We start from the raw sequence: 20,013 nt of genomic DNA, 5'->3' as shown, positions 1-20,013 counted from the left end.
TATTTTTTTGTGTGTGTGCTAGAGGAGCATTCACTTTCTCTGGCTTTTATTTTCAAAACAAGATTAGGCAACCTTTGTTAATACATGTCTTTAATAATGTCTCTCATACAACTTATTACATCAAAATCATTTTTGCCCCAACCTACTTTTATTTACTCTGTGTTTTTTATAGCTTCATGAGATATCTATGTTCATGTTTGTATATAGAAATATATACATGTAAACACATCTACAAAGATGTGAATGAATTAAATAGATAGGGTTGCTCATTGAACCACATGAAATCTGGAAAATATGTACATTTCATCCATTTTTTCAAGTTGCTTCTAAGACTAATCTCTTTTTCCTCACTTTGAATTTTGTAGAGGAGTTTTTTTCATGTTCCAGGGCTTGATACCATTAACACAATGTCCTCTAAAAAAACAGGATCAAAGATCTTTGCCATCATATGCAATCTCTGTTCTATTTGGACTCTGGGCAGAAAATTCCTACATGGCATTGGCAAATACCTTAGATGAGCATATACCTCACTATTTATATCTAATGTATTGTTGATACTTTCTCATTGAATAAAACTGTCTTTGGGTGGTATGTTTCATAGAATCTAGTATGATTTTAACATTTGCATGGGAGGGAACTTGTTTGATATCACACACACACACACAAAACCACCCAAGTTAACCACATACCTAACTTTATATTAATAGACAAAAATGACTAGTTACCATTATTAAAATAATTTCAGAATTAGTTGTATATATTCATTCAGATCCTGAACTGGTCAGAGTAAAAATCAAAATTAACACGAAATGAGGAGAAAGAATAAAAGCAGAAAGTGGTTATAGCATCTATAGCCTATTTGGATTAAATAAACTATCTGCTCCCCAAAATGGGAACTGGAAATATCCAACATCCTGTTAAATACTAATATATTCCAAGCACTGTGTTGGACATTGGTTATATAGACTTTTTCAGAAATTTAGTTACAAAAAAGTAGACACTTCTTAGCTCTTTTTGACCAAAAGAGCCCAGAAATTGCCTTAGCTGGGAAACATCTATATGACAAACCAGAACTCTTAAAGCTAAGATTGGGAACAGAGAAGAGTGTTTAAACACAGCAGACATTTACATCTGCTAAGAAAGAGATTATCAATACTTCAAAACTCCTTTTAAAAATATCCTTGATTTTACCAGTAGAGGATATTCCTATACTAATTCAACCTTTAGAAGAGTTAGCCTGTATTAACAGTTGTCACTAAGTAGTCAAGGGACATCAAAACTTCACATGGAATACTGATATTGTTGCAATGTTCCCTTTGGCAAAAAGCCCATGAGACAATTACAAAATATAATTAATTTTATACCTCAGAAGATATTTTTCTTGTTATAGGGCATTCCTTCTACTGGTGTAACTCATAATCATGTCAGATATTAATAAACTGCCTTCATGAGTTAATGAGCCCTCCACAATTTGTACTTGCTTTCTGGTCATGAACCTTTCCTCACTTTATTTAAGCTTGTCCTTAAACGGAGTTTGTTGCTGTATTCATGTTCAAAGACTTTTATGTCTGCTAAATGTAAAATAGCATATTCTGGATTAGCCTTTGACAATGAAGTATCAATTCCATATTTTGATGGGACATTAGGATAGGAATTTAGTAGAGGGTGTCATTGAGATTATTGATTTCTAATCTAATCATTATCAAAGAGCCACTACTTTACTTTGAAGCCCGACAAATAAGTGGAAACTATGTAGTGTCCTAACTTAAACTCCTTAATTGTTGCACAGAATTGACTTTGACATATTCTCTTCTTATAAAGCCTTAATTGAATAATCCCTTCTAAAGCCCCAATGGAAAGAGAAAACAAAAACTCTTATCTTTCTTTCTGGACTTATTTTCCAATTTTAATGCTGCAAATGAGCAATAAAAACACTTGTTTCCATCAATACCTGTTTATTCTCCATATGCATATTAACCCCAAAGAAAAGGAGAAGTCCCTTTATTGAAACATCAATAAAAGTCTGATTAAATGTGACTTATTTAAATTCTTAAATGCAAATTGTTTCTTTGTTATTCCAGAACAGCTCTCATGATTGCTGTCAGTACTGAACCAACAAGTATAGTCAATCTTCTTCTTCAATTTGATATTGATCTCTCTCTCCAAGATAATTATGGATGGACAGCAGAAGAATATGCTCTTGTCAGTGGTTTTCCTGTGTAAGTGCTAACATAATCCTAATTCCATTTACTTAATTGCATTTATTTTTTCTCCATTTATTAAACTTTTATGCTACTTATATCAACTTAATACACATGTTCTTAAGAATGATGCTTGGATTATTTATGAAAATGTCATTAGATTTTAAGAACTAAAATTACAAGGCTGGTAGTAGCTTAATAACTTAATTGAATTGTAGTAGTAGTAGTGGTGGTGGTGGTGGTGGTGGTGGTAGTAATAGTAAAGAGAGGGAAAGGTAGGGGAGAAGTAGAGAGATACTTAACTTTCTAATCTATGGTTGCCATTTATGGGCCTCTAGCAGAACTCTGACAAGGGTCCCTTCAGCTTTTCCATGAGCATGCCAAGACCCCTAAGACCTCCTGATTTCCACATATAAGTGCTTTTCTCCATCTACTAGCTCTCACACATCACATCTCAGGAGCCAACCATAGTTTCTAAATTTGCCTGGGCCACCCAGCAGAGCAGTGTCGTGGATTCAGTTTCCTATCTCGTTGGTTCCTTGGTTCTTTAACTTCTTCTTTTGAGGGTCGTCTATACCTGAATTTACTCAGTTGTATTTGACCTCCAGGTCACTGAGAGATGATATTTTTAAAAAACGGTGACACTGGAGAGAAATTTGCTTCCAACAATCCCCCTGTGATTCTATTGGGAGATAAGCATGTTAAAATCTCTCCACTTGGGGTCTTTGGGAGATTAGTCTCCCCAATGAATCATTTCACATAACCAGCTTATACATCTACTAGAGGTGTATAAAATATTGTACTTTAAAAGTAAGAGAATTACAACAATTTAGGGATAAGAGGGAAGGAAAAGAGAAAGAAAACAAATATGATTGATAGACACATTGACCAAATGCCAATTAAACTCCCTTTTGGCATGAGTTTACATTCAGAATAAATGATATGTCCAGCCCCCTGCAGTTCAATTCATTATATCCCACAGTTCACTCTGGATCTTTTGATGTGTAGTGTGTGGTTTCTGTAGGCATCCTTATGACAACCTTTTCCAGAAAATCTACTTTCTTGATTTGGGGCATTGGCGATTTTCTTTTCCTAAAATTGCCTAAAAAGATCTTAAAACTTAGATTTTAGGATATTATACAACATATTAAACAAAGCTAGCCATCATCTCAAGTTATTTAGGCAGGTATTAAAAAAATCATGAAACCAAAAATTAAATTTTAATATATGGGTTTTTAGTTTTATGCTATGTTTGATATAGAATGATTTTATGAATATGAAACACTTCATTTTTACTGCATCTTTACTCTTATATTTTTCCTTAGGTTTCCTAAATTATTTAAGTAGAAATAAAATAACTAGCAAAAAACAATGAAAGTGAACAGCAGGTAACTATAAATGATGGAATGTGAACCATTTCTGCCCTATTTTTAAATAAATTGAAAATGAAAGGAGGCTACTACCATTACTTGGCTGAGGATTTTATAATAGAACACAGACCCAATTTTATGGGATGCATTGGTTGCATCTCCTTTTTGCTGATTTAAAATGCTTCTTTATATGCTTATTTTGATTGATTCATGATTCCTTTCTTGTCATCATCAAAAGCAAAGTCAGACAAGTAGCAGTAGTAGTCTCCTTTCATTTTCAAATAGAAAACTACCATCTGCTTATGAAGTATTAGGAATCAAGAACTTTCCCAATAGAGAAAGCACATCATTGCAAATCTCTCTTATTTGTGTCTCAATTTTCTCTCTTCGTTCTTGGGCCATCTGCTGTTTTTTCTCAGCATCTTCCATCTTTTGCTCAATACTTGAGAAAAAAATTATTCTCCAAGATGATGTTTTTGTAAGCAAGAGAGAAAATTCCTCTCCTTAATGAATAATTCAACTCCTTGCTCACTTACTGACTTTATGCGAGATGCCATGTCGTCATATATCTCAGCCCACTCAACTAATTTAGCCTTCTGCACCAACTCCTTTTTATCTATGACTTTCAGTGCCTGGAGTGAATGGTGGCATCAGATGGACAAACAGGAGGTTCAGCAGTCTCTGGGTGATGACACTGCCTATAATTGCATTTAAAAGAATTTTCCCTCTACACAATTGAGATTGAGTGCAGCTTTCATAGTTGTATAATACAGTGACAGTCTGGCAAGAAGACTTAAGGACACTAAAAAATTAGGCAAATGGCAAAGTTAGATTATTCAAGTTCAGTAAGATATAAGCAAGAAACAGGTATAAGTCAGGTAATGAAAAGTAGAATCAGATAATCTGAGGTCATAATTTTCAGAAGTAATAATGAAGATGATAGCTGCCATTTTTATAGTTCTTTAAGGTTTTCTAATGCTTTATATACATTTATTATTTTATCTTTGCTAAAATATCATTTAATCATATCAGATTAGTTTGGGTGGAAATCACATGTCTCAGATTCTATCAAATTATTAGGAACTAAAATAAATTTTGGATACTACTAATGGGCAACATTAGGGAGGCAGTTTACTACCTTGGAAAGAGTATAGATGTGGAATCGGAGCACTTAGGTCTAGGGAAGATCACGCCTCTTGCTATATGTGTGACTTGGATAACACTTTCTTGGACCTGATGTTTTTAAAAGGAGAGAGACCCAGAGACAGATACATTAGACCAGATGACCTATACTGACCATTTCAACTCTAAAACTACAATTTTATAATACTGTGACTGAAAACAAGTATAGGAAGTGTAGATTGATTAGTTATTCTTTATAGACATTACCAAAACAACAACAACAAAATCTGATAATCTTATCTGTTTATTTAAGATTTAAGGTATATTAAACACTTGGTGCACATAATTTTTATCTTTATTGATATAGACTTACTGTGTTTTATATTTTATTTTATAAATAGTCATCGTGAACTAATTCTTCAATATGGACAGAGGCAACTTAATCAACTTACTTCAGCCAAAATCAGTAGTCCAGACAGGGCTTCTGATACTGTATTTACTTTGGGTGGACCTGCTTTGGATAAAGAAGGTAGGAATAAAGAACCCCCAAAATATTTGATTTTAAAAATAAAGAACAATTTTAAAATTCATATACTTGAAAAAAATTTTTATTTTATGCTTTTAAGGGTTAGAGGATACTAGTTTACTTAATTTATTCTTGTATGTTCACTATCCTGAAACTGTTGACTAAAAACACTCTCAAGATCTTTTCTGTTATTAATATCTTCTTTTTTCTAAATTTTTCTTTATATAGACTATAATAACAATTTTCAATTTTATACATTTTTCTAAATATATTTAACCAAATCATGTGAAAACTCTTAGCATTTTAAAATGTACAATATTTAGTTTTATTACTTGTCTGTTTCTCAATATGCAAAAAATAAATAATACATTCATAAGGACCTCCTATAACTACTACATACATACTTATATACATGGACTGATCTTACATATGAATATGTAAAGATAGAATGATAAAATATTAAGAGAACAGAGTCCTCATTCTTTTTTGTAACCCTGTGTGAATTATTTATCCCAGCCTTAGAAATATATACATTTTAAGTGTTAACAAATTTAAAAATATTCATGAGGCTTTCTCTCCACAGATATTAAGGAGGAAAAAAAGGCACAGGGATTAGGAGGACCAGGGAACAGAAAAGCAGGTTTGAATGGATATGCATATATTTCTAGATTTTTAATACTTAGTGGCATATGTGCCCACCTCCAAAATAGCCCTAAGGAAGACTTTCTAACCTCTTGATTTGGTCAGTTAAGCTTTAGAAGGAAGTATTTTCTAACTTAATTTCTAACCTTTAATCTTACCAGCTTCTCAAAGAAGTTGGATCATTTAGAATTTTAGCAACCTGGGCTTGTGATAATAAAATCATGTCATATTGATATGATTTTTTTTCAAAGAATTTACCCATTATTTATGAGAAAGATATTGTAAGTATCCTGGTTGCTCCCATCTGAATGGTGATGAAACCAAGAAGCAAAAATCTTAGATGACTTTCTCACACTAAAAGAACTAAAAGAAAAGAATCATCATGCACTTTTAACTATTGTACATTACACTAAAGAAATGAGCTATGTAAACCCTTCCTTAGAAAAGATGAGAAATCATAATGGCAGAAAAAACAGTCCTGAATTTTAAGTATATCTTATTACTTCTGTGTAATTAGAATTTGCTCCCCAGGACTCTTTCCCAGCATCCCATTTGCATATTCATGCCAACCTACTAATGTAGGGAAGATATATAAGTTTTGTGTAGATCCGCCCTTGGTGTCTTTTCACAGGAACATTGTTTATGGAGACTAGAAGAAAGCCAGGCAGGAGAGGTTTATTCAAGTGGTCATACTTAAGTTTTGTACTTTGTCCTTTTATTTCTTCTACTTAAAGTGATTACTAATAAATCTTATAAAATATAATACTAGGAGTTATTGGATATTAATTTAAATCTAACACTTTTGGCAACATGAAGTTGAATGGACCCTTACTCCTCTAAGTGAGCAGATTATTTTGAAAAAACTGTGTTTCTCTCCTACCAGACCCTTTTCCCCCTCCCCATCTGGAAAACTCCCTTCAGAGTTTTCCTGGTGGTAGGAGCCAGGTAGTGGTGTCTCTACCCATCAGCTTTGCTTTTGCTTGCGGGACTAAGCCTGGGGTTCTTGGTTGAAATAGATAAGCTGCTTCCCATCTGAACCCCTCTGCCTGTACCAGTGTTCCTCACTGCTGCCCCTGACCACTGTATATTCTGGGAGGTGCCTGTGAAGGAAGGTGAGAAGCTAAGTAGCTGCTTCCCTGCCTCCTGGCACAGCTACACCCCTCCCCCTCACATGGGTCTCAAGCATGCATTAGCTGCTTGAATTTAGAGTTGAGGCAGTTTTTAGAACACTGCACACATACTGTGCTTTCCCCTGTGCTCAGAGTAGCACAGCATGGGGAGCCACCATGCCTAGGGTAGCCCCTTCCACTTGCCCAACCCCCAACCCTTCTAGCTTACAAGCTGATTTTTAAACTGATCCTTGTGTGTGTGTGTGTGTGTGTGTGTGTGTGTGTGTGTGTGTGTTTCCACACTTCTGACTGAGAGAGTGGAAACTGAAGGGTTAGCTCACACGGGAATCTCCTATGCTACCCTCTACATCCTAAATCCCAGCATAGCAGGGGGGCAGCTTAGTAGCTCAGTGGATTGAAAGCCAAACTTTTGGAAATTAGCCTCTGCTTACCTGACCCAAAGATTAGGTAGAGTCTGTATTCTATCCTCAAACATGCTTTTGTTCTCCCTGTCATTTTTTGCCCCTAAGTGGAAGGAGAAGGAAGAATACTCTTCTAAACCTCTTAGCTTATTCCTGAGGTTTTTGTTTTTTTGTTTTGTTTTTTTTTTAACCTTTAAGAAAGTATGTTTTCTTTTCCCTATGATCAAAAGCCATAGAGCTTACCTGAGTAAAAATGATATTACCAAGCATGGTTCAATCTCTCAGGGAATAAGTTACTACTTTCCTAAAACAGTTTTTGTTCACAGAGGATTTTAATGAGTTATAAAAGTTAAATTCAGATTGACCCTGTTTAATACTGTTCCTGGCTGTGTTTCTGTTCATTGGACAATTTACACTTCATTTCATTCTCCTCAAAAATAAACAACAGGAACTTAGCTTGTTTAAATTACAAACTCAAATGGACAACTTTGAAAAAATCTTGAGTCATCTAAAGAGTCAGATGGAAAATTTCCTTCTATCTAAGGCCTCCTTATCTATGACTCAGGCCAAGTACCTTCTATCTCTCCTTGTGTAGCTTCTGGCCACCCACCCTCCTTGCCCAACTTCTCCCCCACCCTCCCCTGTCCCATCTCCTCACCCCCATTCCTCTCACCCTGTCTTCCCATCCCCAGAACAACCCCTCCCTCTCAGTTTACCCTCTCCTCCCCTACCCCTCTCCTTACAGCCAAGAAACAAAAATTGCAAATAATTCAATTAAAGGTCTTTTCCCCTTAAGGGAAGTATCCACCTTAAATATGGATGGAGATATAATTTCCCTTAGGCATCACACACCTTTTACCCCACAAAATATTGAGATATTCAAGCAAAATACTCCTTCCTTTAAAGATGACACTGTTGTAATTATTAAAAAGCTAGAAAACATTTATCAAATTTATGATGCTTCATGGGTAGATGTGGAAAATTTGCTCCAAGCTTTATTGACAGAAAGAGAGAAAAATAAAATTCTTTCTCTTGTTATAAAGCCTGGGGAAAGAAAGCTATTCATTGGCCCAATGAAAACCCTAGATTGAATTTTAATGAAGAAGATTATTTCAAACTATGCCAGGCTAGAGAGGCATTACTAAAAGCAATGAGAGATTGTTCTGATAGGCTGGGAACGTGGACACAGTTTGAGAGTCTTAAGCAACTAGAGGAAGAAAATCCCTCACAGTTTATGGATATATTTATTAAGCTGGGAGGTAGATACATAAATCTAGATCTCTCCAAAGAGAAAGATGTCAGGCAAATTAGGAGTCAATTTGTAAATAACTGTTGCAAAGTGGTCAAAGATTATTTTAAGACTAATTGCTCAAACTGGCCTAATATAGATCTTGAGGAATTGAGGAGAGTCAGTTTATGTATCTAAAGGCCATGAATAGAAAAATGAGGACACCAATGAATTAGTAGAGACATTAAGGAAGGAAATAAAAGTTTTAACTAAAACATTTGAAAAAAAAAAAAGCAGGTCAAGCAGTGGCCATTGCCCCTGTGCAGGAATCCAAAAATCAATCATTAATATGTCAATTCTATGCAAGAAGAGGTCAAATAATGATGAACTGTAATAAGTGGAATCAGGTGATTAGAAATAATAACTTTAGAAATAATGACAATTATAGAAATAATAATTTAAATGAAGTAAATGATAATACACAACAAAATACCCAAAACTTGGACCCATCCTCACTATACTCAGGGTGAAAATCCCTCTCAGTGTGGAGGATCCCAGAGAACTGGACAAAGATCTTTATGAAGCGGTGAGGGGGAGGAAAACGTCCTGGAATCAGAGACTGAAACTTTTGAATTCCCAGATGCTGATTTCTTAACACCACATATCCCTAAATTATTGTAATTTCCCCTTAGAAAGTGCCAAATTGTATGTGCCTGTAGTTAAAGATCTTTAGAGATATAAATTGGTTATGTATACTGATTCATTGGGGAAACTAGGCATGAAAATGTGGGAGATTACTACATTTCTTTTCCCAATGGAATAGCAAGGGGGGATTGCATAATTAGAATTTGCTCCCCAGGACTCTCTCCCAGCATCCCATTTGCATATATACATTAATTAAGGAAGATATAGAAGTTTTGTGTATCTCTGCCCTCGGTCTCTTTTTATGGGAATGTGGTTTGTGGAGGTTGGAGGAGAGCCAGGCAGGAAAGATTTACTCACTTGGTCATATTTAAGTTTTGTACTTTGTTTTTTTATTGCTTCAAGTGATTACTAATAAATCTTATAAAATATAATACTTGGAGTTATTAGATATTAATTTAAATCTAACTGCCTAAAAATGTCCATTCCCAAGAAAATATTTTAAATTTCTATAGCAAGTTTCAGTGTCATGTATCTACACGATGACAACTAAACTTCAGTTTTCTTTATTTTTTCCACTTACAAAAAATAGCATATCTATATGAAATTGATAAAAGCAGCATATAAAAGCAAAGAAGCAAAGTTATTCATCTATAAGTGCTATATTGCAATCATTTAAAGTGCTTTATAAGTACATACTTTTTTAAAATCCCTAAACCAATTGTTAATAAAAATAATTATATTAAGTAAGCTCATTGAAAATGGAGTTTCTGTAAAGTTTATCAATCAAGAATAATTGTAGGGAGCATCTGGATAGCTCAGTGGATTGAGAGTCAGGCCTAGAGACGGGAGGTCCTAGGTTCAAATCTGGTCTCAGACACTTCCCAGTTGTGTGACCCTGGACAAGTCACTTGATCCCCTTTGCCTAGCCCTTACCACTCTTCTGCCTTGAAGCCAATATACAGTATTGACTCCAAGATGGAAGGTAAGGGTTTAAAAAAAAAAAAGGAGAATTGTAATCTAGAACACTGAATTTAATATATAAGTATGACTGAAGGAGTATGGCTTATTAACATTATTTGCATTATGCATAAAAATGTTTAAGGATGGTAACAGAATATAGATACTGAATTTATGAAATATATAGTAAGCAATAACATTTTCCATACCAGCCAAAATCCTAGTTCATATTAAAATGTTTTTAAAAGAACTAGGAAATGACTAGCAAAAAATTAATTATAATGAACTGTTACTATAAAATATATCCATCATAAGACATTCATTAATTTTCCTTTTTTTTCTGTTCACCAAAAACTTTGTAAAATTCATTATTTGGTAGGTAGGTGTACTGATAAGGGCTTTTGCTTTTAACTGACCATTAGACTCAAAACTAGTGATTTCTCAGTTCTTTTGAACTTGAAAAATGAGTGAATTATCATCATAAACCTCAAATCTTCATTGGTTTGGGGCAAAACTGAGAGCAACATGCAACATGTTTTCATGACAGATGATCCAACTATGTTTAATAAAAGGAGAATCTTTTTTTTTTCTTAAGTCATAGTAGTAGTGCAAATAAATTTTCATATAAATTATCTTGTCAAAGTGAACTACCAGACTCTTATGAAGAATGACTGCTAGAGCTCCACTCCTGGGTCCTAGTAGTCATTTTCACTTCCCTGGGACCAACATCTTCCTTTCTTGCCATTATTTCTTGCACTCTTTTATATTCAGTAATTGTATATAGTAATTGTAAATAATCCCAATTTTGTCAAAGAAAACATGTGATGCCGTGATCCTATCTTTTAGACATTACTTAACTGATTTTTCAGTTCAAATAATTCTAACCTGGAAGTGAAACCTGCATAGCTACTACTTTCAAAGTCTGTCAAGGGCAAGGCTGAAGATCAAATGATATGTCCCTACCAGTTGGAAAATAGTCTATTATATCCGATATTTTAAATTTAGAGAAGCAGGCACAGTGTAAGAGAAAGAGCACAGACAGAAGTCATGTAACTTGAGTTCAAATGCCACCCATCAAACTCCCTTTTTGAACATATCACTTGATATTCCTCAATTGTAGCTTTCTCATTTCTAAAATAATGGGATTGGACTATATAACTACTGAGGTCCCTTCTCACTCTGACTCTATAATTCTAATATTTTATTGCTCAAAAATATACTATTAGGTAAAAAAATTTTAAAAATAGCCTATTTTAACACCTAGATACATCATCAGGATAATTTGGAATTTTATGAAATAAGTAAATACAGGCATTTTAATATATTTAATTCCTAATTTGTTTGTATTATATCCTCTATTAATAATAGTAATAATTCACATCTAAATATGTGTTTTAAGTTGATCAAAGTCTTTTCCAGCATAACTTTTCCTCTGAGTTATTACTTTTTAAATTTATCCTTAAAGGGAAATATGTAGGTATCTGATCACTTTCAAATCATAATATTTTCCCTTTTATGATACATGATTAGATTATTGCTATAGCATATTGGAATTGGAAATGACTTTAGGGATTATCTAATAAACTATATTATAAGTGAAAATTCATTGTTAACAGTACTGTTTACTTCAGCCTTTGCAAAGGATATGTACTTCTAATAAGTTTTGAAATTTTTTGTTTTAAAGGGACCGTTTGGGAGTTAAGACTTCCTTTTATTCCCTAGAAATATCATTTAACCTCTCAGCCTCTGTTTATTCATCTAAAATGGAAGAATCCCATGAAATGATTTCCAAGACTCCTATTTCCAAATGATATGATTCTATGAAATAATTGTTTAATTTGACAAGCAGTGATGTTATAAATTTCTTAAAATTAATATATATATATATGTGGATTTAAAACTACTTCAATTTTTAAAAATATTTATGGAGATTTGAGCTATTTTTTTCTGCCAAAATTAGAGAACTGTGCTAGTACTTCTGTGTATATGAAAAGCCTGGGCAACCAATTCTGATTATTCAGTGCAAATTCAAGGTAATGTCACTTTTGGAGAGTGGAAGGAACATTTAAATATAAAATCACAGTTGTCATCAAAGTTCATAGCCCCAAAGTGGCCTTATATTTACTTATATTTGTTTAAACTGATTTTATATATTACAAATAAACTAAAAATCAAAAAAGTTTGATTTATTCTCACATGAATTTCCTATATGTCTATGTTATAATGATCATTTATATTCATGATAGATTTCTAAAGGTGTTGATACATGTTATAAATTCTCTAGAAATTAAATTTGATTCCATGTAGTTTGAGTGAAAGCATTTTATTTTATTTCTTTGATCATTTGTAATTAGTATGTGGTATTTGTAGCAATTCATTATTTAGATTATTTGATTTAAAAGAACAGTTCTTAACTCTGGAATGGGGATCTATACCAGATAGATAATTTATATTTTTGCTATTAAAGGTAAATACTTTAAAATTATTAATATTCACATCTATAGTGTTTGTAGAGGGAAACAAAGACCAGATTACTTGTATAGCTTGGATAAAGTGTTTTTTGCTTTTTACCTTTCTCTTTCTGTAGTTGCAAATAATGACTTTCCTTGTGCAACAGCTTTTAATGAATAAGTAGTATTTTTAGTATTGTGAGTATTGTGTTAGTTGGATATGAAACAAGATTGGAAGTAAATAAAGAGGACCACCATATCAGTAGTGGATTATGGGTAATGATTTATGTCTTTGAAGAGGTATTCCAGTTGGTAGACTGGCATATAAACTTTTGAAATGATGAAGTAAAGCCTAGTAAGTGAAAGAAAATCAGTTCCCACTATCTTATTAAGGTTTTAATAAAGTCTTTATTTTCTCTTTAAGTGCTTTCATAATTAGTAAGCCAAATAGACTGTACTGGCAGTTCCTGCATTCCTTTATAGAATATAGCTGCTTACTTTCACATTTTGTTCTGATTTAATTGTTTCATCTATCCTTTTCATGCCTATGCCTAAATGGATATAGAAATACAGGAATCTCCAGTGCAGACATCAAGAACAAGAATTTCAGGGAAAGGTATTCTATGAAATAACTAAATTAAAATGTTTACTCAAATAATAATTAAACAGGTTGTTGCTTTACTTCAAATTTTGTTTTTGGTGTTGCTTTTACTATTATTTTTTTAGCCTAATCATTACATAAAATAAAATAGGTTGGAATCCCATTAGATTGATACTTTCTTTATAGCATGCCATTAGAAAGGAGGGTATTATTTTTGTACTTGATGAACTTTGAACCTTTCATCTAGAATATTTCAGAGATGATATAGAGAAAAATGCAATAATAGAATCTATTTAGTGTTTGCACTATTTTTAATTAATTTTGAGAATTTTGAATTTTGGGGGGCAGCTGGGTAGCTCAGTGGATTGAGAGCCAGGCCTAGAGATGGGAAGTTCTAGGTTCAAATTTGTCCTTAGACACTTCCCAGCTGTGTGATCCTGGGCAAGTCACTTGATCCCCATTGCCTAGCCCTTACCACTCTTCTGCCTTGGAACCAATACACAGTATTGATTCTAAGATGGAAGGTAAGGATTTTAAAAAAAATTGGACATTTTATCTAAAATATAAGGATATTTGAAATGATCATTTGAAAAAGTACCTTGTAATGATAATTTTTGTATTGCTTATTCTTTGAGTTAATTACACTCCATATATTTTGATTTGTGATTAAATATTATGCTAATATTATAATCATACTCATATATATATGTATATATATATATACATATATATGTATATATATATATATATATATAAAGACAACCTAATCAGATGTGGTTTTATTTTTCTTTTCTGTGTACCCAGTTCAAGCTAATTTTTATGTACCACAAAAAGAGGAATATCATCCTACTCCTACTCTGATCTTTAATTAAACCTATCCTATTTTGAAAGTGATGATGTAATTGCTATCCATACTGAAGTTTTGCTACAACCATCATGTGGTATCAGTTAGGTACTTTCTTACTAAATGAATGAGAATCCAAACCATGGAGGAGACTCTGAAAAGGCTACAATGAACAAGCCCACAAAGCATAATTCTATATCGCTTGATCCCGTCAATTTCCCCTTGTCACATTGACTTCAGACTGTCTCGTCTCATCATGTCTAAGGCATGAAATGAGCCTGGAGACCATGGAGTGCTCTATCTCCAGCTTTGAGGGAAGAAGAGCTTTCCTGCTTTTTTCCAGCTATCCCAGTGAAACCTTTCCTGCTCATCTCTGACTTGGGGGGAAGAACTGAGAACACTTTTGTGGGAATCAGGCTAACGTCTTTTGCTCCCCCAGCCTTTGGGGAAGGGTTCAAGAATACCCCTTCATCCTGCCCAATGAGGCATAACATTTTAGCTTAATTATATGGTAACGGGGAGAAGCAATTCAAGAATCATAGTTTTCACTCATAAAATATGTATATTTTATGCTCTATGCTAAAGGCTCCTTCTAAAATTCATCTGGGGAATAGAAAGTGGTCAAGTAGTCCATTGTAACTAGCACATGATGACCTGAGCAGGATGAAATGAGGCTGGAAAAGTTTGTCAGAGTAAGATGGTGGGAAGTCTTGGTGTGAGGATAAGCTTTCTGGACTTCATATTCAGGAAGTCACTGATGGTTTTTCAGCAGCAAAGTCATGTATGATATCTAGTCTGGTAGCTTGAGAGGCTATAGATAGAGTTGGTCTTAGAGTAAGAAGTCATGAGTGTGAGATCTCCTTCTGAGCCATCCTTGGCTGATTGCCTCTAAGCAAGTTACTTAATCTTTCATTCCCTTAGGTAACTAACTCTGAGATTATAATTAGTAGAGAAGTTGGCTATCTATGTCAGTGCAGGTAATTTTTTCAATAAGAGTTCCATATAGATTAAATCATTAAACATATTTAGTTGGAAACATTTTGTTAGATGGATGGAGAAAGTCAAGTTTGGAGCATGGGTGACAAATCAGATAATGAAGGAAAGCACCCCATGAAATGGCCAGATTGGCATCTCTTAATTTCTATTCCTAGATTACTGTGATGGTCTATAGAAAAAGATGTGTTTATTTCATTGCTCATCTGACTATCTTTAGACCATATTTTGGGGCAGCAGGTCAGAGGAGATAACAGATGTACATTGTACATCATAAGTTATTGATGTTTGTTTTTAGTGACCCCTCCCCAGGAAGGCTTGAAAAGCAGAGATATATATTGGTTTGTAGGACTATAGAGATCCATACAAGGTGCATTGTTTCTGCATCTCTTTCCTGAAGAGAAGAGCTAAAAATATGATATGTCATACTAAACAAAACAATACCTCTGGATGTGCCCTGACTTACATAATGGCTCCAACAGGTCATGCCATGTCATATTGTATATGACAGTACTGTATCTCCTGCATGCTCTCTATGCTCTCTGTGAGAAGTGTGGTAAGAAAGGTGGAACAATGATGGTACTTATGTCAATACAATCTACTGACATAAAAAAGCCCTGATTAATCATGTTATGTTAGTTTGTTCCTTCTGTTTAGGATATCTGCTAGAGAGACTGTATCAGTGTGTCAGAGCCTTACTAGTGAGATGCTGATGTAGACAAATCACTGAGAAACATCATTTGCTTTGATCTCTTTGTGTCCACAGACACTTGCCATTTAAGACATTTATCTACAGAATAATTCTACTTATATTGTGGTTCCTTGTTATGTCCCCAAAACCAAATTGTAGCAAAGCTTCATAAATTATATTTTTAATATTAATGTGATTAGGTGGCATTTATGTTTTAATTATATTTTACTTTCTACAGTAGTGGAAGAAAGTTCCCCAGAAGACTCTATAAGCAGGTAAGTCTTTTTGTGTCTTTTCTTCTTACTAATTAATCTGTACACTTCCATCTTCTGTTAGGTGCCTCCATCCAAGGCAAGGCAGATTCTCAAGACCCCAAAATGACATCTTCAATTTAATCAATTCTTATTAGCACTTTATTATTTTACATAGTATCATGTTTGTTCAACAGAGTAGGGTTCATATCCTTAGGGGATATGTTCCAAGCCTATAGTGGATTGCTGAAACCATGGATATAATTGAACTCCTCCCGACACCAAGTATATGCATACTCTTTCCCCCCCACTCCGTTATCTGGGAGCACTGCTCTGCAGCCTCCCACCTACCCCACCATAAAAAACGAAAAACTAAAAGTGAAAGCAGAAGAGACTTCAGCTGGGGGCCAACTGCTGCAAGACCACAAGACCAGCTTTACAGTTGACTGGAGATAACTGAAACCACAGAAAGTGAAACCTTAGTGAGAGGCCCCTGCTAAACAGATTGACAACTGTTCTGTGTCAGAGTTGCTGAGGATTACGGAAGGATTCAAAGACTTCCTTGGGATCACAAATCTAATATGTAATGAGGGAATGTGAACTGAGGTTACCTTCATTCTCAGACCTACTGCCTACTCACTACCCTTTATTTTATATATTAATAAAATATTGGATAAACAAAGAATGATGAGGAAGTTATGTTCTATATGGCCACACTATATATCAGTTACTTGGGATGGCTTTCTTTTAAGGCACATCTTTAATGCAAATATGAATATAATTGTGGGAATTCATCTTAGTGCTCAGGGATGATCAGGTAAAGGTGTTATCAATGTGGAATGGGGCTAGTCAATGGGGACGGAGTCCTAAGTCATCACAGGAATTGACATTGGAAATGTCAGCAGGAGGCAGAGAATCAATAGAAATAAGTGGTTTCTGTTTAAAATTCTTCTAGTGGTAAGAAGTTGTTCTTCATATTGAGACTTTGGCAATTAGAGGTATCTTGGTAAACTGGTATTATATCTTAAGAAATAATCAACCTATTAGAAGTACATAATTCCTCTTGAGCTCCTAGAGAGGTAAACGGACCTGGTAACACTTTAGCTATAAATGCCACCAACAGGAATAACTGAACACTAAAGGTCTCCCAACAAGCTCAATATTCACACAGAGCACAGAAGGTTATTTTGCAATGACCTGCAGATCTCATGCTTTTGTATGTTTCTGCCAGTGACGAGAGTTAATTCTAATATAGAAGGTGACAAAAAGACTGGAGGAAAGTCGTCTACTCTCCAGATTATCAGGTAGAATGAAAAAATTCCTAGAAATGATACAAAGTTTTTTTTTTCCAACAATTTATTTTTTTTACATTTTTATTAAATTATTAAGTAATTAGAATATTTTCCCATGGTGTTTGTCTTGGCAAATAGATTCCTAAATATTTTATATTGTATAGAGTGATTTTAAATGGGATTCCTCTTTCTCACTTTTGCTGCTGAGTTGTGTTGGAAATGTATAAAAATGCTGATGATTTATGTGGATTTATTTTGTATTCTGCAACTTTGCTAAAGTCACTGATTGTTTATACTAACTTTTTAGTTGATTCTCTAGGATTCTCTAAGTATACCATCATATTATCTGCAAAGAGTGATAGTTTAGTCTCCTCATTGCCTATTTTGATCCCTTCGATTTCTTTTTCTATAATTGCTACTACTAGCATTTCTAGTACAATATTAATAATAGAGGTAATAATGGGCATCCTTGCTTCACTCCTGATTTGATTAGGAAGGCTTCTAACTTGTCCCCATTGTAAATCATGGTTTTAAATATATAGTGTTTTTTTTTTTAAGGAAAAGCCCATCTATTCCTATACTTTCTAGTGTTTTCAATAGGAATGTCTAATGTATTTTGTCAAAGAATTTTTCTTCATCTATTGAGATAATAATGTGATTTCTGTTGGTTTGGTTGTTGATATGGTCAATGGATGGTTTTCCTAATATTAAACCACTTCTGCATTCCTGGTATAAATCCTACATTGAACATAGTGAATAATCTCATGATAACTTGCTAGAGTCTTTTTCCTAGTATTCTATTTAAGATTTTTGCATCTATGTTCATTAAGAAGATTCGTCTATTTTTCTTTCTCTGTTTTTGGTTTTCCTGGCTTTGGAATCAGTACCATATTTGTGTCATAAAAGGAATTTGTTAAAACTCCTTAATTACTTATTTTGTCAAATAATTTGTAGAGAATTGGGATTAGTTTTTTAAATGTTTAATAGATTTCACTTATGAATCCATCTGGCCCTGGGGATTTTTCTTAGGGAGATCCTTGATGGCTTGTTCAATTTCTTTTTCTGAGATGGGATTGTTTAAGTATTCTATTTCCTCTTTTGTTAATCTAGGCAAATTATATATTTTTGTAAATATTCACCCATTTCACCTAGATTATCATATTTATTGCCATATAATTGTGCAAAATAGTTCTTAATAATTACCTTAATGTCCTGTTCATTAGAGGTGAGTTTGCCTTTTTCAGCTTCAATACTGTTAATTTGATTTTCTTTCTTTTTTTAATTAGATTAACCAGTACATTATCTATTTTATTTGTTTTTTCAAAGTACCATCTCATAGTCTTATTTATTAATTCAATAGTTCTTTTACTTTCAGTTTTTTGAATTTCTCCTTTCATTTTTATGATTTCCAATTTAGTTTTTATCTGGGGATTTTTTATTTTTTCTCATTTTTTAAATTGCATACCCAATTTATTGACCTCTTTTCTCTCTAATTTGTTGATTAATGCACTCAAGTATATACATTTTCCCCTGAATACTGCTTCGGCTGCATCCCATAGATTTTGATAAGTTGTTCCCTCATTGTCATTCTCATCAATGAAATCAGTAATTGTTTCTTTGATTTATTCTTTCACCCACTGGTTTTGAAAAATTAGATTATTTAGTTTCCAATTTTAAATCTGCCTTTCCACAATCCCTTATTGATTAGGATTTGATTGCATTGTGGTTTGAAAAAATTGCATTTATTTCTGATTTCCTACATTTGTTTGCAATGTTTTTTGCCCTAGTACATGGCCAATCTTTATATATGTGCCATGAGCTACTGAAAAGAAAGTATATTCCTTTTTACCCCTATTTATTTTTCTCCAGATATCTGTTAGCTCTTATTTTTTTTAATTTAATTTACTTCCCTTACTTCTTTTTTAATTTTTTTTTTATTTTTGGTTCAATTTATCTAGATCTGATAAGGGAAGGTTGAGGTTCCCCACTAGTATGGTTTTATTATCTATTTCCTCCTTCAGCTCCTTTAGTTTCTCCTTTAGAAATCTGAATCCTGTACCATTTGGTACATATATGTTGAGTACTGATATTTCTTCATTATTTATACTGGTTTTCATTAAGGTGTAATTACCTTATCTCTTTTTATGAAATCTATTTTTCCTTTACCTTTGTCTGAGATCATAATTGCTATTCCTGCCTTATTTGCCTCAGTGCGGCCCAGTAAATTCTTCTTCACCCTCTTTTACCCTGTGTATGTCCACCTGCTTCAAGTGTGTTTCTTGTAGACAACATATGGTAGGGTTCTGGTTTTTAACCCATTCTGCTATTTGCTTCCTTTTTATTGGTGAGTTCATCCCATTCACATTTACAGTTATGATTACTATCTGTGTATTCCCCTCTGTTTTGACTTTCTCCTTTGATTCTGCCTTTCCTCTTATCCCTCTTACCCTCCCCTCCAACTTTACACTTTTAGTCAATCTCCCCACTTTCCCCAACTTAATGTCACTCCCCTTCATACCCCCTCCCTTCTTATTTATTTTTCTCTAACTATAGTGTCTTTTAAGCAACCCCCCATCATCTCCCTCCTTTGTATTTCTTCCCCTCCCCACCAGCCCATATATTACCCTTCTACTTCTCTACAGGGTAAGATATAATTATCTACCCCAATG

General features: G+C 33.7%; 1 protein-coding gene across 21 annotated transcripts in view; it reads left to right on the top strand.

Moving 5' to 3' along the window:
- The window catches only part of ANKRD26 (ankyrin repeat domain containing 26), a 144,689-nt gene that overhangs the window by 25,268 nt on the left and 99,408 nt on the right, over positions 1-20,013 (top strand). For 9 of the 21 annotated variants that reach the window (XM_056799618.1, XM_056799604.1, XM_056799607.1 and 6 more), the window contains exons 5-9: positions 2,082-2,219; positions 5,095-5,222; positions 5,803-5,859; positions 13,238-13,288; positions 16,040-16,076. In XM_056799618.1, coding sequence (XP_056655596.1) covers positions 2,082-2,219; positions 5,095-5,222; positions 5,803-5,859; positions 13,238-13,288; positions 16,040-16,076 — 411 coding nt within the window. The remainder of the gene's footprint in view (positions 1-2,081; positions 2,220-5,094; positions 5,223-5,802; positions 5,860-13,237; positions 13,289-16,039; positions 16,077-20,013) is intronic. The other 12 variants (XM_056799617.1, XM_056799605.1, XM_056799609.1 and 9 more) reach the window with 3 other exon arrangements.

This window comes from Monodelphis domestica, chromosome 5 (assembly GCF_027887165.1).
Source record: "Monodelphis domestica isolate mMonDom1 chromosome 5, mMonDom1.pri, whole genome shotgun sequence".
Classification (NCBI taxonomy): Eukaryota; Metazoa; Chordata; class Mammalia; order Didelphimorphia; family Didelphidae; genus Monodelphis; species Monodelphis domestica.
Note: the sequence above shows the minus strand (reverse complement) of the source record. Positions and strands in the feature narration are given on the sequence as shown.